Raw genomic sequence first — 18,782 nt, forward strand, 5'->3', positions numbered from 1 at the left:
GAGTCACAGTACTAACTTGTAAAGATAAACTAAGAAAGGTAAAATAATTTTAACTAAATAGTTAAAAATAATCACTTAAAAATACAACACATACACACACACACATTTCCCCCTAACCTTTTTGGAATAATAAGTAAATGTTACTAAGCATGCATAAAAAAAACCCCCACCCTTCCTATGTTTCCCCCTTTGTACCTTTGTACATTTTTTAAATATGTAAAATAAGTAATTATTACTCATAATGCATTACTTCCAAGCTCTATTCTGTTTATTGCATCAGTAACAAAAGTACATTTAGCCTTAAATGCTATAGTGGGAAAGCTGACACTCCACGGTTTCTAAAAGGTATTTGACAAATTCGTGGAAGACAGGTTAGCCACTGTCCATTAGCCATTTGCCCAATGGGACTGTTTGAAGCTGAGTATGTCTTGTTTATTGATTTAATGATGTTTTTGTATACTGTTTTAACTACTTTATGGTTAGTATGTGGGTGAATCAACCATTTTATGAACCACACTGGGATAACTATTACAAAGAATGGCTCATTCATTTCTTTGATAAACAAATAGATAAAAGTACAATCAGTGTTCATGCTTCAGACTACCAGAAGCTGAAGAGAAGCAACAGGGAAAAGCTGTTACCCCTGTATCTTGCTTGTTAGCTTCTTAGAAGTAGCTGGTTGTCTATTATTAGAAAGAGAAAACAGGAGTACATTGACCTTTAGTTTAATCCAACTGTTCTACAGGAATATCAGGTGCTGCCTTGGAATCTGTGAAGCTTTTATTGTTGCTCTGATTGCAAAACAATGGACACATTTCAGATTTAATTTAGTTATAGTGGTTTTCATGGTCATTTTGGATTTGGAGACCTCCAGTCTTTTTCTCAACATCACACTGTCACAGATGACTGATGTATGCAGTAAGTCATGTGTCATTTAATCCGCTACATTAAATTAGTTTGGTTTCACAATGTCTCTTGTACAGATTTTGCACAGTTTCCTAAAATAATAATAATAATAATTTATATTTTCCCGCCTCTCCCAGATGGATCTATGCAGGATCACAACCTAGTATAAAATACAATACAAAATGAAACGCAGCAATTCAATAACATGCATAAAAATTAGCAATTAAAACAGGGTATCATAAGGCGACAGTAGAGCAAGAATGTACTCATCCTGTTCAAGGAGGTGGATCTGTGTCTTACATGAAATCAGGTGGGTATGCTTGCTGGAAGAGCTCCATCTTAACTGCCCTCCTGAAAGTTTCCAGGGAGGTAGTAAGACAGATCTCTTCCAGGAAGCTATTCCACAATCTTGGAGCAGCTATAGTAAAAGCTCTTTGGGAAGTTGAAACACATTTGGTTGTTGTTACTTCCAGCAGATTCTTCCCCGTTGTTCTAAGAGTGTGGGGCGGTTTGTATAGGGAGATGTGTTCCCATAAGTAACTTGGGACCAAGCCATGTAAGGCGTTAAAGGTAATAACCAACACCTTGTATTGTGCCTGGAAGCAAATTGGGAGCCAATGAAGATCTTTTAAAATTGGTGTTATATGGTCAAAATTTCAGTTTTCCACTCTTTTGTAATTTTTTTCAACTCAAGCTTGTAAAAACTTAGGGGATGGATGTTAGACCTAATATTAGCTTGCTCACCAAATCATCAATATTGATTGAACATTACAGCTGCAAGGGCAAACTTCTGCAGTTAAAGAGCTTCTGCTTGGTTTTAGGGACAACCAGGAAGTATTATCATTTGACTACAGTCAGGATTCAAAATGATTTATATTTATTAATTACAAGTATTTATTAGTTGCTTTTTGGTCAAGTCTAGAGCATATTAAATACTATAAATAAACATTATAAATAGTAATAAACATACATGTTTGTCTCTTTGTCTGCCTGTTACACCATACAAATCTACAGACTTGATCAGAGAGTCACCAAACTTGGTTGTTATTTAATCATTAAATTCAAATGGTACCAAAAGGAAAATAGTAGTAAGATTTGAACCTGATTTATTAACGGCTTTGGATAGCCCCTAATTTAAAAGTTTGGATTTCTGTTATTTTTGTTCTAGGTTGCATCTATTTATGCCAACTTTCTCCCAACATGGAACCAAGTTGGCACTTACTAAGGCTAAAAACAAGATAAAATAAAAAGCTGATAATAAAAAAGCGAAACTATAATTAAACAACCATCACATTAAAATACCATTAAAGTTTAGAAATTGTCATGTTTATATTCATATCCCAATTTTCCCCAAAACTGGGATTCAAGGCAGCTTACAATTTAAAAAAAAATACAGGTAAAAATATACAAAAAAGTAGACATTAAAATTGGATTAAATTGTTGACAATAACACTGTGATTTAAAACCACACTTAAAAAGATAAAATGTCATTAAAAGCTGAAAAGCAATTAAAACAAGTCAGTGTAAAACAGTAGAGCACCCTCAGCTCTACTGTATAAAACGCTGACTCTCCGATTGTCCTGATTTGACAGGGACGTCCTGATTACTTCTCTGTTGTCCTACTCTTTAAGCTCCTTTTAAAACTGTCCTGCTAACTCTCTGCTCCTCCCAGTTTCCTTCTTTGTCTTCAGCTTATTTCAGTTGCTGCAAACTGAGTTCAAAGTGCAAAAGTAATTTGCACTCCATTAACTCAACAGTGGTGAGAGAAATGGAGGGGTAGAATCTTCCCTTCTCAGTAGGTTCAGGCAAAAGCAAACTGCTGCAGCGTCTCCTAGCCTGTCTGTGCTTCTTCATTAATAACTTTTGCCATCTCAACTACGCTTTGATTTTTTTTTTTTTTTTTGGCACACACTTCCCAGTTTTCATGTGTAAAATATTGAAGGGTATGTAAAACCATTTGAAAAACATAACAATAAAATTAAAAATACATCACACACACACACACACACACACACACACACACACACACCCAATAAAAGTCTCTCTGCAACCAATGAATCATTAAAATACTGCTTTATTTAAAAGGTCTTTGTCTTCTGTGAACAGGGTTTGCACAGGCTGGGAGCAGCCACTGAGAAGGCTTATGAGAAAGCTTTATAACTGGATTTTGAACAAAACTTGTGCTAGGTTGACATCTCCAACGACATGAAAGTTGGAAATCTATTAGCAAACGTTAGCTGTTGGAAGAGGAATTGTTGGTTTTGATATATTTTGTTTGGAACGTGGTTTGAAAAGCATTGGAAGGGTTTTAGGTACAACCAGTCAAATTTCTGTTTTCTTAAAATCGCAGAGCACGATCGTTGATATCAACCCAGATGATGCCTGGTAAATTTCCTGGTAAAATATATACAAATATTATTTAAAAACATATTTAAACTCATTTCAAAAGCTAATTTTGAAAACCAGAGCAGAAAGAAGTCCCACAATCAAGGTATTCCAGTTAAAACACTCAAGCAAATAAATTCCCATCACTCACCCCCTCCTCCCAAGAACCTGGGAAATCTACCAGACTGATGCAGATCTATACAAAACTCAACAATTGTGTCTCCGTGTGTGTGTGCCTTTAAGTCATCTGTCAGCATATGGTGACTCCATGAATTTCCTAGATGATGATGATGATGATGATAATTAGGCCAGATAGAGATAGTTTGCCATGGCCTTCCTCTGAAGTATAACAACAGCATCTAGTATCTGTATAATTACTTTCAGCTATAGTTTGGGACTAACATGTTATAAGCACTGGATAAAGTGGGTATTCTGATGCTCAGTTAATTCAGTGCTAGTCAAAGTGATGGTACATGGACATGTGCCAGTCCATAAACTATTGGTTACTGGTCCATGGTGATTTTCAGGAAAGAAAGAAACCCTTGTAGTCAGCGGGCTCAAATATGATGCTGGTTGCTGGCACATTGGGGAGGACTCTGATGCCCCCATCAGTTAATTTAAGAAGCACAGTAGGTTGACCAACAGCCACAAGCTTCTCATACCTTCTTTGCACAGCCCTGCTAGACTCCTTTGAAAGTCATATAAAATAATCCTTAAACTATGGAACAAGTAAGACTTAGGATAGGGGGAGCCCATTTGAGCTGCCTTCCCCAGATTCTTTTTACTGCATATCCCATCATCCTTCACCTTTGGCTATGTTAACAATATGGGAGTTGTTGGTGCTAAACATCTGGTGGGCTACTACTTACCCAGGATCACGATCTAGCCTAAGTAAAGGACATTTCAGCCCATTCTGTAGTTTAAGGAACATTTTATACGTACTGGTTAGTCTTTCCACAGTACATTTCCACTTCTATGTCCTCTCCCCCCAATTCCTTGTTCTTTTGTCTTTTTCCTACTACTTTATGCTGTCTCATTAGAGCAGGGATTAGAATCCTGCAACCCTCCATGTATTGTTGCATTGCAAATCCCAGCAGCCCTAACCATCATAGCCAACAGTGAAGAATGAGGGTATTGCAATCCAATGACATCTAGAAGATCACACAGTTCCCAATTCTACATTAGACAGGGAATTGGTTGGCAGAGCAGTGTGATCTTGTTCTTTTTAAACATGGCAACCAATTAGTGGCTTCTAATAAACATTATGGATTGTTGTTCCATTATGATTGTGTGAAAGAACACATATATACATTTCTCTCAGTGAAATCAGTTTAACTCTAATCTTCATTGAATCATGCCCCTAGCTTTCAGAAATGTTTTAAACTTGTTTTGACCCTTATCAAAACATTCATCGGCAAAGTTTTCATCTATGGTTTTCAAATGGCCTGTATCTTTGTTGGGAGAGATGAGCTCAAAGGATGGGTCTCATCTGCACTAGACTCGCCGCACCCTAAAACCACTAGCTTCAAGTAAGAGTTTGAAACACATTTTAGCAATACACACAACACATTTTCTAGTTTACTGCAGGCTCTGTTGACTTGTTATGTTTGGAAAGCACATCATATACTGTCGGCATGACCGGAATCCTCATAAAACAGCCCCAGCACAGAGAAAAAGAGAGAGAGAGAGAGAGAGAGAGAGATGGTAAAAACCACAAATAATGAAATTCGAAACATATAAAAACATAGTTTCTAAGATGGCAATCTCTCTTCAGTAACAAACAAATTTGGAGCCAGCTACACAAGGAGCAAGAACAGAAATTATGTGCTACTGCTCCAGCTGGGTAGGAATCTGTGCTTGACCTCAAGGCAAATCACTGGCTGGTTTTTGCAATATTGGGTGGATGACTCATTGTGAGACTTGTATCCATAGCTTTTAAAAGCATATGATTCTATGATTGAGGCTACAGAAGAAATTGCCACTGGAGGGCCTTGTGTCCCATTCTCTTGCCATTTTCTGCCACTCTCCAGTCATCACCAAAGTTCTCTGTTTGCTATCTAGTAACCCTAGTCATTATTAAAACTGAGACAAAATATCAACAAGGATTTAAAGCATGACAGATTTTCAAATGTTTGCTAGTCAGACTTGGTGTGTGAAATTTAGACTTTGAAAATCTAATACAAATTCTGAAGTAACGAATTGCATTTCAAAATGTAAGTGCTTTATTGCAAATTTGAAGGTACCTCTTGGTTCTGTTTAATTTCGCAAGCACTGAGCTGTTATATTACTGTCCAGAAACTTCAATGGGTTCAAAATGCAGTGGCCAGAATGCTGACCTGGGGCTGGTTACACGGAGCATATAACTCCCTTGTTGAAACAACTTGACTGGCTGCCAGCTCATTTCTGGACACAATTCAAAGTGCTAATCATGACCTATAAAGCCTTGCACGGCTTAGATCCAGACTATCTGAAAGACCATATCTGCCCATACCAACCTGCTAGAGCTCTAAGATCCTTAGGAGAAGGCTTTCTCTTAGTCCCACCACCATCCCAGGTTCATCTGGTGAGGACACGAAAGAGACCCTTCTCAGTGGCTGCTCCCACCCTCTGGAACTCCCTTCCATGGGAGGCTAGGCTGGCCCCCTCCCTGTTTGCCTTTCACCAGCCAGTAAAAATGTTTTTATTCCGGCAGGCTTTTAATATATGATCATTGTCAGGGGGGCTTTTTAGATGGGGTGTGTGTTCTATTAATGTTTTTAACTTTGGTATGTTTTATTTGATTTAATATTATTGTAGCAAGATCGCTGTGAGCCACCTTGGGTCCCTTTCCAGGAGAAAGGTGGCATATAAATTACATAAATAATATTTAAAAAATTAAAACATTATGAAATGTTTAAAGATGTCAACTCTTGACATAACCCACCTTAGGCTGAAGGTTAATAAACCTATAAAGATCATGAATTCTTGGCTCCTCCTCCTCCATTTTTTCTTTTGTGGTTATTCTGGGATTACCATCCCTCTTTAGATATGTGTACAACATATCCTCCACCATTTCAGAGATTAAACCTGGGACATTTGTACCCAAGCAACAGCAAAGTGTGGTCAAGATGACAAAAGTTATAAATGAGGAAGGTAGGAGAAGCTGCAGCTGTTTGCTTTTGCTTGAGTCTGCAATATTCTGGTTGCACTTCTCTCTCTTGCTGAATTAATTGAGTGCACACGATTTTTACACTTTGAACTCAGTTAGCAGCTGAGAATTCAGCTCTGAGGACAAAAAGAGAAAGTGGGAAGAGAGAGAAATTGGGACATTTCAAAAGCAGCTGAAAAAGTGGGACAACATAGGATTTCATCAGACTGTCCCTGCCAAATTGAGACAGGCTTTGATACAAGTGACCAACCTATAAAATACATAACATGAGGGTAGAAACTATGTGTTTTAAGGACATGTTGGGTCCTCCCCCTCTCCCTCCATAATGTTTAATAGAGCTTACCCCCATGTCATGACAATTTTACATAGTGTCTTTCTTTACCTTTGCTGGAGGCAGCTTATGATGTTGAGTAAGAGCAGGGAAAATACACAGTATAAAAATGTCAGGAGCCAAGGGAAATATAGAAAAGGAAGAGTGGAGATTAAAAATGGAATTTACATTTGTGGTGCTGAAATGCCTGGGAATTCCTTGCTTTTGTACACTTCTAAACTTTTAAGCAAATTGTTAGTAATGTATCAAAATGGGTTTTTAGGATTGTAAAAGTGGTAAAGTGAGCAAATGTGGGTCATGGCAATCATCTTTCCACAGTATTTCTTAAGTCCTGGAGTTTAAAGAAACTCTCTGGAGATCATCTAGTTGTAAATCACCATGCACACCAATACCCAGGGTACTTACTAAAGTAGGTACTTGAGAAAGAGCCTTTGGTGTAGCTTTTTCTAGCTTATATATTTTATTCTTCCTACTGTTTTTAACTGTACATTCTCTCAAGTGCTCACTTGGTGGAGAGTTTATAAAAAAAATTCTATAGTCATAAAGAAATAAAATGGACTTTTGTTGTTGTTCTCGTGTGCCTTCAAGTTGTTTTCAATTTATGGCAACCCTAAGGCTAATCGAACCTAGCATGGGGGTTTTCCTGGCAAGATTTGTTCAGAGGACGTTTTCCATTGCCTTCCCCTGAAGCTGAGAGCATGTGATTTACAGGTCACCCAGTGGGTTTCATGACTGAGCTGGGAATAAAATCCAGAGTTATAGTCCAATACTCAAACCACTACACCATGCTGGCTGACTGATGGCGACCCTAAAGTGAACCTATCATGGGGTTTTCTAGCAAAGTTTGTTCAGAGGTTTGCCACTGCCTTCCACTGAAGCTGAGAGCATGTGAGTTGCCCAAAGTCACTCAGTGGGTTTCATGGCCATGCAGGGAATCACACTCTGGTCTCCAAAGGTGCAGTCCAATACTCAATCCACTACGCCATGGCAGCAATTTATAGAAGTGGATTTCACATTTGTTGTTAACTGAGTTGACCCCGATTCATGGCAACCCTGTGAGTGAGACATCCCCAAGACCCCTTGTCCTCCATTGCTTTGCTTAGGTCCTGTCTCATGACCTCCCTGATTCAGATCTGTCCATCTGGCATAAGGTCTTCCCCTCTTTCTACTGCCCTCCTCATCTCCTAGAATTATTGTCTGGTTGATGCTAGTATAGGAGATTGTGTACAGCTTGCACTGCCTTCTAAGGGTTTCCAGGCCTGGCCCCTCTCATCTGGTCCTCAGTGCAAGGGGAAGGAATCTCAGGGCAAGTCTACTACCTTAAAATGTATGCTTTCCTCACTTCTTAGACATGAACAGATGTACTTGCAAGAGAGCCTAAATACCATAAGGCATCAGATCCCATCTGACCTTGGAAGTTAAGTAGAAGCAGGACTGTTTAGTACTTGGATGGGGAACCACTCTGGGCTATATTTCAAAGGAAGGAAATGGCAAAACCATATCTGAATATTCCTTGCCTAAGAAAACTCAATGAAAGGTTACTTAAAGGTACACACACACTTACACAGGGTGCAACTGTGGTAGAGTCTTAACATATTCATGACATCACCAGGAGCTGCTCCTTGTTATATCACCTTTGTAACATCACGACTTGCATCTTTCTGACATCACAAGGAGCCATTGCTCTGGTCTGAGGCTTAAAATCTTAGGGCCTGAGACAGTCCTATTCCACATGTGAATTACTTTTCTTTCTATTTAGCTTCCTCCTTCACCTCTTCTGGGGTAGCATTAATAAAGTCACATTTGCCCCTAGGAGAGGAGTGTGAGTGGAAGGAACAACTAATTGGTGGGAGATGCAACATTTAAGATGAAATCTGGTTATTGGCAACCCTTCAAGAGAGCAATCCAGTATAAATGGGACAAAATAGGTTTCCATATCACCACTTAACTTGCAGCTAGCAAAAAAGTAGCATTCTTTTGTAAAAAGCTGAGATATAAATTCAGTTAACATAGTGACAAGATTTCACAGAAAAATGTGACATATGTGGCCTAGTAACTTTGGAGTGTCATCAAGATGGCCAAATGTATGAATGAGGAAGAACACACAAGCTAGGAGAGGCTGCAGCAGTTTGCTTTTGCCAGAGCCTACAGGGAACAGCAAGATTCTGCCCCTCCTCCTCCTCTTTAGTTAACTGTGTACAAACTCCTTTTACATTTTGAACTTAGTTTGCATCAACTGAAGGAAGGCAAAAGGAGAAAGTGGGAGGAGGGGAGAAAAACTGGGCCATTTTAAAAGCAGCTGAAAAAAGTGGGACAACAAAGGAGTAATTGGGACTGTCCCTGCCAAACTGGAACAGTTGGAAGATATTCAATAAATAAATAAATATGGGAAGGCAATTAATGCATGGGTGTCTTTGGAAGGTATGTGTTGAATTAAATAGATTCTTAGAGATTCTTTTTCCTCACTGAAATATTCTAATTCCATGATTAAGGCATCTCCTGTATTCATCCCCAAAAGCTTTTCAGCACAAGCTTTGGTGACAAGATAAATGGACCTCAAGCAGTGAAGCCTCTGAATGATTAGTTGGGAACAGGATGCCTTTGGGGTTTGGATTTTTCTTTAAAAAAGCGGCACTACATGTCAGAGTTGGCAAACCCCGTCCTCCTTCTAAAGCAGCAGATTAAGAACATGAAGGGAGTAAATGAAGAGGAAGTTGTTCATGGAAGGGAAAGAGCAGGATTTAAAATGCCACAACGTAATTCAATTAAAAAGTCCATTTAAAAAAATCCTGAAGAGATTGAAAACAGGAGTTGCTCCAAAGCCACAGTGAGCTTCTGCGTACAGATTTCCAGACATCATGAGATGTGAAATAATGCAACATTCAAAAGCAAACTTTAGATGGGGTTAACGGGTTAAGCTATAAAGCTATATCTCTCCCCCACGCACCCTGTATTTACTGTATGCTAGCCAGAGCTCAAAAGTACTGTAACTAATTACAAATAACCAGATCCCTGTTATTAACTCCCTTTTCCAACAGTGACAGTATAACTACATTACATAATTTAATGAGATAACTTCATTCCTTTTGTGGGCTAATTGTAGCTTTTAATTACTTTTATAGTTGTGGGGGCTCACTAAATGAGAGAGGAGGAATCATCACATGGTTGAAGTGCAATTTTGAGCCATTGCGTCCTGCTGTATTGAGGGTGTTGGTCTGGTAGATGTGAGGAGAATGTGTTTTATAACACAGGTCAGCTGCATTTAAGAAAATAACTTTCCAAGCTTTGGCAACACGGAAACATTTATGAGTGGATATTGACAGAGAGATGGCATTCTCAATAAACAAATGAAGCAAAATTTCTTTCTTTCTTTCTTTTCATGCTTCTCTTTCCAATGAGCACTTCAGGCAATATGCAACTAAAAATGATAAAAGAATAGAATACAAAATTGGAATTTCACATTTTTTCCTGAACTGCCAGAAGAGCAGTATTAAATATTTAAAGTTCAACTAACTAGTGTTGTCTTAACCAGCTACCTAAAGCAGGAGTGGAAGAAGGTAGATTGGGACTACTGGTAAATTTGTGGGTGATCTGTAATAAATTGGCAAGAGCATTTTACTCTTACTTTTTTAAGAGTAGCAGCAAAGAAATGAATTTTTCCAATTCAAATTAGGCTGCTGTAAGGAAGAAAACTTTCAGCAGTTGATGTTGTACTGAAATCAAATTCTGAGGCTCAGAAGGAAATATTTCATTCTATGCATTTATCTAAGTCTCCCAATATATGAAAACCAAACTCATTTGGCCAATCAACATCAGAATGTGATCAAGATGGGAAACATTATCAATAAGGAAGAACACGCATGTTAGGAGAGGCTGCAGCAGTTTGCTCTTGTCTGTGCCTGCTGGGAAAAGAAAGACTCATGCTCTCTTACTATGTCCCCCTTCTGAGTTCATTGAGTGAAAACCACTTTTGCACTTTGAACTCGCTTTGTAGAGGGAAAGTGGGAGAAGGACTGAGAAAAAATGGGGCATTTTAAAAGCATCTGAAAAAGTGGGATGACAAAGGATTAATTAGGCCTGCCAAATCAGAACAGTTGGAGAGACTTTATGGCAACCCATAGAACACAAGAAAATAGGCCCAACAAATTGCCCCATCCCTAGTCTAAAGGGCAATAAAGGAAGATGCTAGACTACTTTCTCAGGAGAAAGAAGAGGGTTCCATGAGCAAGTGCTAGTATCCAAAAAGCCTTGTTTTGCACGGCTAGCATTTTCAGCACTTTAGGCAACATCAGAGAATGCCTATGAACATAAGGAGAGCCATGTTGGATCAGTCTGAAGGCTTCTCTAATCCAGCCTCTTTTCCTTCCTGTGGCCAGTCAGATGCCATTGAGAAAACTGGCAGCAAGATATATGTACATGCAAATGTATTCTGTGGTCCTCCTGACTAGCAGTGAATTCTTCAATGTAAGTATGTGCTATCCAGTCCTAGATGATGACTGCAGATTGTGGGCAAACTCATATGGAGGAAAACATTCTTTTAGATAGGCAGGCTTAAGATATTTTGCTGGTGACAGTGGTGGAGGACAAAATGACTGGATCACCATTTGAATAGTGGCAATAAAATACAGGGTTTCCTGGCTGAAATCTGGAGAAGGCTCCTGTACCTTTAATAGCTGTATAGAAGAGAGAATTTCAGCAGGTGTTGCTTGTCACACAATCTGGTAGCAAGCAGCTATGGTCCAATTTAATAAATACCTACTAGGATTGTGAAGATGACAATGTGAAGATTTCTGGCATCCAGTTGCAAGTGCTGCAGCCTAACTTCTTCCTCCATATTTATTCTTATAGTTGCCCCTGCTGCACCTTCTGACAATTATTTTTACCTTGCTTATGCTACTACTATGTGGTTCTTACCTGTTGCTATTAATAAAGTAATGGCTGTACTACACCATGTGAAGGGCAGGCTCATCTTATCTAGGTCCTGTTCTGACTCCTACATCTATTAAATGACACTACATTCTTTCTATTGATATCTTACTTAGGGAGATATACATGGGGTCAATTGCCAAATATTAGGGCCTGGAGAACATCCAAGTGCTGACCTGAACCAGCTAGAGGTAGCTGTGGAAACCCTGTGTATGTGTCACAAAGCTGCTTTCCTCCTCCCCCTTCTCGATTATGGCTGTAGCCATCTTGAGGGACAGTGCAAGTGAAGACAGAGTGACAGAAAATATTAGGAAGTATCAGTGGTGATAGGTGTTGTGGGAACAATTTTCAAATAGCCTGACAAAACATCTTAATGAAATCACCCTAGCACAATAGCACAGTTAAGAAAAGTGGCAATGCTTGCAATATGTCATGTTATACCTCACTGATTCCTAAATCCTTGGACACAGCCAGAATAATTGATGGTGCATATCCTCCACTCCATAAAACCTTGTAGACTGTGAAATCTGGCATCATTACAAAGAGTGGATCTACACTGTAGAAATACCACTTTTACTGCCATGGCTCCCTCCTACAGGATCCTGGGATTTATCGTTTTGTGAAGCACCAGCATTTATTTTATTTTATTTTTGTCAGAGAAGGCTTAAAAACCTTGCAGGATTTCATTCAGGAGCCCATACAATGGGACCACAACACTGAAAGTGGTGTCAAACTGCATTATCTCTATAGTGTAGATGCACCCTTAAATTTCCATTATGATCAAAGATCAGACCAAGATATGGAAACTCTTTAACTATTTCAATTTCCTCATTGTTTACACTGAATTTGTGTAAATCCTCCATGATCATTATTGTTGTTTTCTTAATGTTCCACAATAAGCCTGCCTTTGCACTTTCCTCTTTGATTTTCTTTAGCGATTGCTAAAAATCTTTGCTGTTTTCTGCCAGTGCTATGGTATCATCTCTATAGCTTGGATTGTTGATATTCCTTCCTCCAGTCTTCACTCCTCCTTCTTCTGAGTCTAAATCCACTCTGCATTCAAGTTGAACAAATAGGGTGATAGAATGCAGCCTTGCCTGGTTCCTTTCTGATTGAGAATCATTCTGTTTCTCTGTATTTTGTCCTAAAGGTAGTTTCTTTCCTGGGTACAGGTTATGCATCAGGACAATTAATGTAATGGCACACTCAATTCCTTAAAAGCATGACTTTTCATGTTCTAGGGATGGTTGACGCTAAGGCTTTTCTCCAGTCTAGAAAGCACATGTTGAATTCTCTGATGTACTCCATTAGCCAACATATGTTTGCAACATGATCCCTGTTACCTCTTCCTTTTCTGATCCCAGCTTGCATCTCTAGAATGTCTTGCTCCATATATGGTAGGAGTCTTTACTGTAGAATTGTGAGCATGACTTTGCTTGTGTGGGACATTAATGCAATAGTCCTGTAGTTACTGCAATCTTTTGTGTCTTCTTTGGAGATAGGAATGTATATTGATTATTTCCAATCTTTGAGCCATTGTTTTGTTTTCCATAATTGCTGACAGATTTTAGTTAGAACTAAAGTTGATTCTCTCTCTGTAGATTGTAGCAATTCTGTTGGTATATCATCTGTCTCTGGTGATTTATTCCTCGCAATTGCTCTAAATGCAGTTTTCACTTTACTTTTCAAAATTTGGGGTTTATCTTCATATGATTTATCTTCCCATGTGTTGTTGATCCTTTCATCTCTTTTATATGGCTCTTCTGTGTATTGCTTCCATTGTCTTTTTGTTTATTGGTTGTATATTGTGTTCCTCAGCTGATTTAATGGATCTTGTGGAGTCTGTGGCTAATGATTTACTTTGATAACTGGTTACTTTCTGCCGTAACAAGCCGGAACAGAGTTACTTCCCTGCTTCTGATGGCCATGGCTTCATTACTTTTTAGTGGAACAGAATAGAATGGCTGTTATTCTTTATCAGATATGTCTGTTGATTCAGTTTGAACAATGGCAACAGAAGGAAAAAGGATCACATAGGCAGCTGCCTTGTGCTTCACTGGGAAGGACTCATTTGTAATGTCTTTTGTACTTTTCTCAGAAGTTGCAGTGTGCAATATCTGAATTGGCCACATGGGGGAAGTAGATAATATTTTCTTGTGTTTTCCTAGGGCACATTGGTAGCAGTAAAAGTTACACATTAAGTTATCTTTCAGTACTGCAGTAACAGTAGCAATTTATTGGATGATCAGAATAATGAATAATGTAACTACTTCCATTTAAAAATTAATATTCCAAACCCTGATTACCAGTCTCTGTTTTTCATGATGCATGACAAAATTAGTTCATGAGTAGTTTATAAAAATAATTCTGGTAGGCATAGGATTATTTGAAATTCAAAAGAATTCAACAGAAGTGGTAAATACAATTTGACCAGTTTGGAAACATTGAACAGTTGTTTGCTTCAAAAAGATGGAAAGATATTGAATTTGTTCAAAAAGAGAGGCTATTCAATTTACTCAAGATCAATTAAGATCAATACAGAGTTTCTCTTTCTCCTAGGGCATGCCCTAGAAGGGATTTTGTTGCCCAAGGTCACCCAGTGGGTTTTCATGGCCAATCTGGGATTCGAACCCTGGTCTCCAGAGTCTTAGTCCAGCACTCAAACCATTATGCCATGCTGGCTCTAGAATCCCACAAATGACAGCCAGGAAAAAAGATGAATGAGCAGGACATCTGCAAAGTTCTGTTGTAATTGTTTGGCACAATGTCTTTCAAGTATCTGTGGCTTCTGGGCACATTCATATTTAAACTTAAAATTCTTGGGGCACTGGCTCCACCACCAGAGGCCAGACACTATACTTACAAGATGCAGTAGTGGAGGCACAGAACACACAGCTTTCAGGATAGCATTTCATCTAGCTGTTTTTGCCAGAGTATAACTAGAGTGTTTCCAAATGTTTCCATATTTCATTCCTGGAATGTTACAAGATTAGAACATGGGAAGGCTCCTTATTTTGGACTACAACTTCCCAAATCCCCCACCCAGCATAGCCATTGGGTATTCTGGGAGCTGTAGTCCAAAGAGCAACTTTTCCGGGCTCTAGTCCAGATGGTGCATGCATCTACTTGTAATCCTGTAGGATTGTTACCCCCATATTTTTTCCACTCCCACCTACCCCTCCTTTTCACTGAAACTCCATGAAATCCATTAAGGAGGAAAAGATGGAACAATTGTTTTTCTATGAGCAGGCAAAGGGTTTGACTCAAGCAAGCCTTGCATACTTTAAACTCATTTGTTGTTTACTCAAGTTCTGATTTCATTAATTAGTTCATTAATTAGTTCTTTTGTGTCTAGTCCTATGGGGCTTTCATGACAAGATTTGTTCAGCAGCGGTTTGCTGTTGCCTTTCTCTGAGGCTGAGAGAGCGTGACTTGCCCAAGGACACCCAGTGGGTTTCTGTGTTGAGGGGGGATTTGAACCCATGGCTCCCTGAGTCCTAATCCAACACTCAAACCACTGCACCATACTGGCTCTCGTTAACTGCTCTGTCTTAACTGGATATGTTCTAAATAATGCCAGTAATTTACATGTTTGTTGGGTTTTGTTGTAATTTTATAATTGTATTTTATTATTAGCAGAGCTTGAGAAAGTTGCTTGCTTGGACTACAGTCTCCAGAACTTTCCAGCTAGGGCATTCTCAGTGTAGTAGCCCAAACCAGTAACTTTCTCCAGCTATAATTTTTTGCGGCTTGAGCACTATTTTTTTAAAGTGATATGACAATATAAATTTAATAAGCAAACCAGTAAACAGGTGGTGCACTTTAAATTGGTAGCAGAAGAAGCTGACTACTGGAATGTGCCCACAGTCTTTGTTAGGTTGCTCTAAACAAAATAATTAAACTTTCTGACAAATGAAAGTTTAATACTTCCAGTTTGATAGCCAGCAGCTTCAAACGTACGCAAATTAAAGAGAAGGCAGAAATACTTTTCTGTGGCTGCATAAGTCAACCAAGGAGAGACACCATTTGAATAGTAAACATGGTTGCAGTGTTAGGTGCCAAGTCTTGTCTCACTGTTTGATGTTATTTTGAAATCTTGGGCTTGTGAAATGGAATGATTTTATATTTGTCTCTGTCTCCACCTTTCTGCACCCTTCTGAAACAGTACATGTCACCCTCTGCAGGGGCTGCTGCAAGCTTCATTGTAAAGTTAGTTGTGCAAGACAGTTCATCTTAGAATCTCCCAATTATATTGTCACTCTTTTTTTTTAAATGTTGTTGTGCCTTCAAGTCATTTCCAACTTACAACAACCCTATCATGGGGCTTTTTTGGCAGGATTTGTTCAGAGGAGGTTTGCCACTGCCGTCCCCATAGGCTGAGAGCATGTGACTTGCCCAAAGTCACCTAGTAGGTTTCATGACTGAGATGGGAATCGTACCCAAGTCAAACCACTACACCATGCTGGCTCTCTTTTTTAAAAAAGATATTACTATTATTTTTTTGGTTTTTAGAGTGCACCCACAGTTGCTCCCTGTCTTATGGGCACTTACTATAAGAATTGCCCTCCTGAACCGTACTTTATATCAGATCAAATGATTTGTTGATCTAGCCCAGGGTCTGAGTGAGCATTTCCCCCCCCCATACCTGCTACCAGATCCCTTTTTAACTAGAGATGCATGGGTTTGAACTGGATGGCTTTATTTCTTAGCTATGACCAGTCCTCCATCCTAGCAATCTGTTTTCACTGGTGGCCAACTAGAGTCTTGGGATAGTACATAAACAAGGATAGAGTCTTATGATGTTCTGATTATGTTGGCTACATATTTAGGTGCAGGCATCTAAGCTGGCCATAGCAGGATTACCTGCCCTTCTTCTTTCCCCTGTCCCTCTAGCCAGATAAAACCTGTACAGAAGATAGAAGAACCGTGTTGAATGAACCAGCTGGAGGGGCCCTTCTGTTCACACCATTTGATAAGCAAAATTGGTAAACTTTCTGTGACTGTGGAGATCCCATTTCTATCTATGGGAGTTAACAGATCTATACCAAGATATTCCAACCAACATGGTATGGTTGTTGGAGTGTTGGAGTAGGACCCCAAGAAACCAAGGTTCAAATCCCTGCTCAGCCATGGAAACCCACTGAGTGATCTTGGGAGAGCCCTTGTACTATAAAGCTACAGCTTTACTCTCCAAACAGATTTCATTTGTTTTCCTGTGCTATAAAGCTCCAGCTGTACTTGAACCTGACAGTTCAAGAAAGCAGCTTATTTCTCCAGGTAGTCAGACAACAGCAAACCAAACTTCCAGGTTCGGTGACATAACAAACCAGCCACAGACTGAAGGTCCGTGTTGAGCCATGCATAATTGTAGCAGGAGTGATGATGGGTCATTGTGCAATAGCTATATATATTGCTATTAAGTCAATGTAACTGTAATTTTCCATCCTTTTAGAAGAAATGTTTGAATTTCACCTTTGCCTGTGATGCCATAAGATGTGATCTGTGAACCAGCCAGCTCAAAATGCAAAGCTACTTGAATTTCAAGTTTTTTCACATTGTTCTAGGCTTCAAACCATGGTATAGTACATGAATTTTTCCAGTAAAATGGAAAAGGTTAATCTTTTCTACTTCAGCCACTTAACAGGATACTGTACAGAAAAATCTGGATTCTCTGGACCTTATCAAAGTATTTCAAACCATCTGGTCATGAGTGTCCAGATTCTAACAGAAAATGAGACAACAAAGGGGAGATATGAGGTCAAAAATAATGTGTCCAATCATCTCTACTGCTGAGAAAACTCTAGGGCCTAAATCTGTATGACTAGTGCAGACCCACTGAATCAGTGGGATTGAATCAATTAATTGAATCAAACAATTGTCTATCTAGATTACCGCACTACACTCTTATAGCGCTGCTATTCCACCTTTTCTGCTCTGGCTGCCTCCTGTTGCATTGAAGGAGTGGGCCATTTAGAATTCTCAGCCAGAGAGCTCTTAGGCCTCATTGAACTACAAACCCCAAAATGCAATTCATAATCATAAATCCAATAGGAACTGTAAATTGTTCTGAAAGCCCTGCATCCCACCTAGACTATACATGCGTCCCATTGGTGGTATGTGTACCACTGGTTGAGGAACCCTGTTTTAAATCACAGCTCCAAGAGGTGGGCAGGTAACAGAATAACTTAATAGGCCATGAGCAAAGGCAAAATGTATTAGACTATTTTAATCTAGGTGTCAGAAATATTATTTAACTTGAAATCTGAAGAAGGAAAAGGAATGACTCCTCGATGGGCTAGGGACCACCACCACCTCAAATAGTGCCTCCTTCCATACACCAGGCACCATCAGGGTCTGGCTATACTACGTTTTTGGACTATAACTTCCAGAATCCTGGCTGGGGGTATTCAGGAATTCTTAGTTTTTCAGAAATGTTTCCATGTTCCAAGTACCAGGATTTTGCTTTTGAAAAATGAAGTTGGTATTAGTTATCACAACAGGAGGTTGTGATTGATAGCTTCCTTCTGGAGCTCTCCTTCTCAAACCATCTGCAGTCTTTCTTCCTTGATAGTTTTTTAGAAAGTATGTCACCCCACTCCACCACCATTTTGTCACATCAGGCATTTGGAAACCTGTGGAAAACTGACTGTTCTAAGTTGTCTTCACATCTTGGCTGTTGGCTTCCTAAGAGGTTTTGGTTAGCCACTGTGAGAAACAGGATGCTTTCTCTTTGGTCTGATCTAGAAGGGGCTTCATTTTAACATTCTCATGGAGAACTTGGGAGAGATTCTGGGAACTGTACTCCAAACGGTAACATTTCCAAGCACCGGGACTTTCTGTTCATGGTTTGTTTATCACTCACATTGCTATAACTAAATGCAGTCTCAGAGGAAGCTGTCGGGACTCTGCAGATTCACAAGAGTAGAAATAATTCTACAGAGTGGTTGTACTATTGGGCAAGTGGGCAGTTTTTTGTGGTTTTCTGCTACCAGCAAGTTTCTGTTATTTCTGGTAAGAATATTTTTTACTGTTCTCAATATCTCGGTGTACTTTTCAACACACACACATGCTATACACATGGAGACA

The 18,782-nt window shown here is 39.2% G+C and overlaps 1 protein-coding gene across 8 annotated transcripts in view; it reads left to right on the forward strand.

The window, feature by feature from the left end:
- Positions 1–18,782, forward strand: part of SP7 (Sp7 transcription factor) — a 53,867-nt gene that overhangs the window by 30,421 nt on the left and 4,664 nt on the right. The window contains exon 1 of one of the 8 annotated variants that reach the window (XM_042448064.1): positions 10,795–11,234. The exons of 6 other annotated variants lie outside the window; for them this stretch is intronic. In XM_042448064.1, coding sequence (XP_042303998.1) covers positions 11,151–11,234 — 84 coding nt within the window. In that variant the 5' untranslated portion in view covers positions 10,795–11,150. Of the gene's footprint in view, positions 1–10,794; positions 11,235–17,206; positions 17,274–18,782 lie in introns of those variants that run through there. One more of the 8 variants, XM_042448068.1, reaches the window with a different exon arrangement.

The sequence above is a fragment of the Sceloporus undulatus genome, chromosome 2 (assembly GCF_019175285.1).
Source record: "Sceloporus undulatus isolate JIND9_A2432 ecotype Alabama chromosome 2, SceUnd_v1.1, whole genome shotgun sequence".
NCBI lineage: Eukaryota > Metazoa > Chordata > Lepidosauria > Squamata > Phrynosomatidae > Sceloporus > Sceloporus undulatus.